At 57.1% G+C, this 2588-nt stretch overlaps 1 protein-coding gene across 1 annotated transcript; it reads left to right on the forward strand.

Annotated features, from left to right (window-relative positions):
- Nucleotides 1–48: 48 nt before the first annotated feature.
- Nucleotides 49–713, forward strand: CDC26 (cell division cycle 26). Its single transcript, XM_080402111.1, has 2 exons — nucleotides 49–234; nucleotides 316–713. The coding sequence occupies exons 1-2, from the start codon at nucleotides 154–156 to the stop codon at nucleotides 490–492; spliced, it is 258 nt and encodes an 85-aa protein (XP_080258237.1). The 5' UTR covers nucleotides 49–153; the 3' UTR covers nucleotides 493–713.
- Nucleotides 714–2588: the final 1875 nt, after the last annotated feature.

Raw genomic sequence — 2588 nt, forward strand, 5'->3', positions numbered from 1 at the left:
CGGGAAGCGGGGCACGCCGGGAGGCGCGGTGGCGCTTAGCGGCAGGACGCGCGGGGCACGCCGGGAGGCGGAGTAGGCTGGGCGGTGCGGCCCGGGTGGGTGCGGCGTGGGGCGGCGGCGGCGGCCGAGGCGGAGCGGCGGCGGGCGGTGGCAATGCTGCGGCGGAAGCCGACGCGGCTGGAGTTGAAGCTGGACGACATCGAGGAGTTTGAGAGCATCCGGAAGGACCTGGAGGTGCGAGCGGGGCCGGCCGCCCCCGCGGGCCCTGCCCGCCCCTGGCTGGGCGCGCCGTGACACGACCCCTTTGCCCCGCAGAGCCGCAAGAAGCAGCGGGAGGACGCGGAGGTGCCGGCGGCCGGCGAGGAGGCGGCGAGCATCGCGCTGGGCGCCGACCACAAGAGCCGGGAGCAGATCATCAATGACCGCATCGGCTACAAGCCTCAGCCCAAGGCCGGCGGACGCGCCGCCCACTTCGGCACCTTCGAGTTCTAACGGCGGGGGGGACCCAGCAGCCCTGGGGGGGGCCGGCAGCCGCGGGGGGGCCGGGGCTGGTGGGCCTGGTCTCGCCATCCCTCCCCTTTGCTGTTTCAGTTTGCTGGATGTGGGTTTTTTAAGTGGGTCTGGTTAACACGCCCATTAACGTCCCATGGCCAAGTGTCTCCTTTGAATTAAATATGTCCTTTTTTTTTAATAAAAAAAAAAAGCAAGCCACATGAACTGCTTCAAATGGCTGAGGAGACCACGCAGGCAGGGATGGAAACACCCAGGATGCCGGTGTTTCCTTCACCTGTGTGTGCCCCGATACAGCAAAGCAGTAGAACACTGCCCCTGCAGAAGGATCCTGTGGGGGATCTTGTAATTTAGTAATGTTAAAAATGGAGATGGTGAACGTGTTCATTTAAACTTTTCACCCTCCAAGCTGGTGACCCTGCTAAGGAGAAGGTACCTGGGAGCCTCTCATTAGTGTTTTATAGGCCTGTATGAATAAAGGCGGCAGCTCCAGGTGCAACAGATGGTGGTTCTGGATGCTGCTATCCCCCTTTCCTGAGAAGGCCGGGAAAGCAGCCCCCAGGCCTGTTAAAATCCCCCATCCCCAATTTCAGAGATGGCCCTACAGCTGCTTCTCCCTCAGTGTCACAGCTGGGCTGTGGGTTGGGCCCTCAGCAGGGAATGGTCACAAATGCGGATGCAGTAGAGCACACTGGGCAGGTGGTTGTGGAACAATATCCCCTATTTTCTGATCAAGCAGTTTTTCCTTTACGCTTCCATTCCGCCCTGGGGAGCACATCACCCCTGCTGCACTGATTTGTCACCCTGTGATGGAGTTTCAGGTAGTTGCCAGTGATGTTTGTGGCTTGGATCAAACTCAGCAAGGATTTCCTTACAGGTGGCATCATAAAAAGTGGAAAGGCAGACTGATTTCTGGCAGACTAACCAACATATACCTGATGTTGCAGCAGCGATCCGTACCACCACCAGCTGGCCAGGCAAATCACCGAGAGGTGTGGTAATGCAGAGCCCCAAAAAGGAGGGGTCAGCATGCAGTGAGGCAGCCCGAAGGAAGCGAGTTATGAAAACTGAAGCAGGTTGTTGGTGTTGAAGCAGCTCTGCTCCCTCCAGCCTGGGGCAGGAGGCAGAGCAGGGTGCCAGCAGCCCTGGGGCCAGAGGCTCGCTCTGCTCCTGGCTGGGACTGTTCTCAACCATATTTCAGCACAGCGACCAGTTTATTTTTTCAGTGTCTCAAGCAGTGCTCCGAACTGGACTTGTTAAATTCATGCTTCATGTATTATAGGCACATCACATCTCAGGTCAGGCTGGGAAAATGTAGAGAACTTAAATGGGAGCGAGCCACAGCTTGGCCTAGAGCAGGGCTGCTTTTCCAGTCTAATACCACATAAAATTACCAGGGATTGCTCTGCTTCTTGGGTGTTCCCAAGGTGCCCCAGGTCTGACAGGGAACCACCAGAGCAGGTTCTAAATATCCTGTGGTTGGACAGGGGAAGAAAACCCCAGGCAGCCCCTCACTCCTCTTGAATGGATGAATATGATCTAGAGTAAAACCCTGCTGAGAGAGACCAGCGTTCCTTGCTGTACGCAGACGCCTTCCACGCACCGAGGGGCCTCACTGTTACAGCTCCCTAAAACTCCTGTCCTTTGACTCCTCCAGCAGATCCAGGAGGCACCCATTCCTCACGGATGGGAATTCCATCTTGGCTTTCCCCCCGCTCTGCGAAGTAACTGGACTGAAGCAAACTGTGACTCATGCAGCATGTCTTCCCACACTCCTGGTTCCAGTTGTTGCTTGCACTTGGGGCAGGCCCAGAGGATGCTGCTCTTCTCCCCCATCCCTGATCACCTGAATCCCCTGCCACTCACGTGCGCCGTCACAACAGGTACCAAAGAGTCCTGCCAGAGAAAAGGGGCAAGGAAAGGCCACGCTGGAGTTGCCTCACTGTAGGGCCTTTTGCTAACAAAAGCGAGCACTTACTCTTGGCGTCAATTTGTGAGTGGTGCACTAAGAGCTGCCAGCCTCCACTTCAGCTGCAGTCTGCTTTGAGGATTGTTTCAAAACCCCACATCCACCATAG

The sequence above is a fragment of the Falco punctatus genome, assembly GCF_963210335.1.
Source record: "Falco punctatus genome assembly, chromosome: 9".
NCBI classification, from domain to species: Eukaryota; Metazoa; Chordata; class Aves; order Falconiformes; family Falconidae; genus Falco; species Falco punctatus.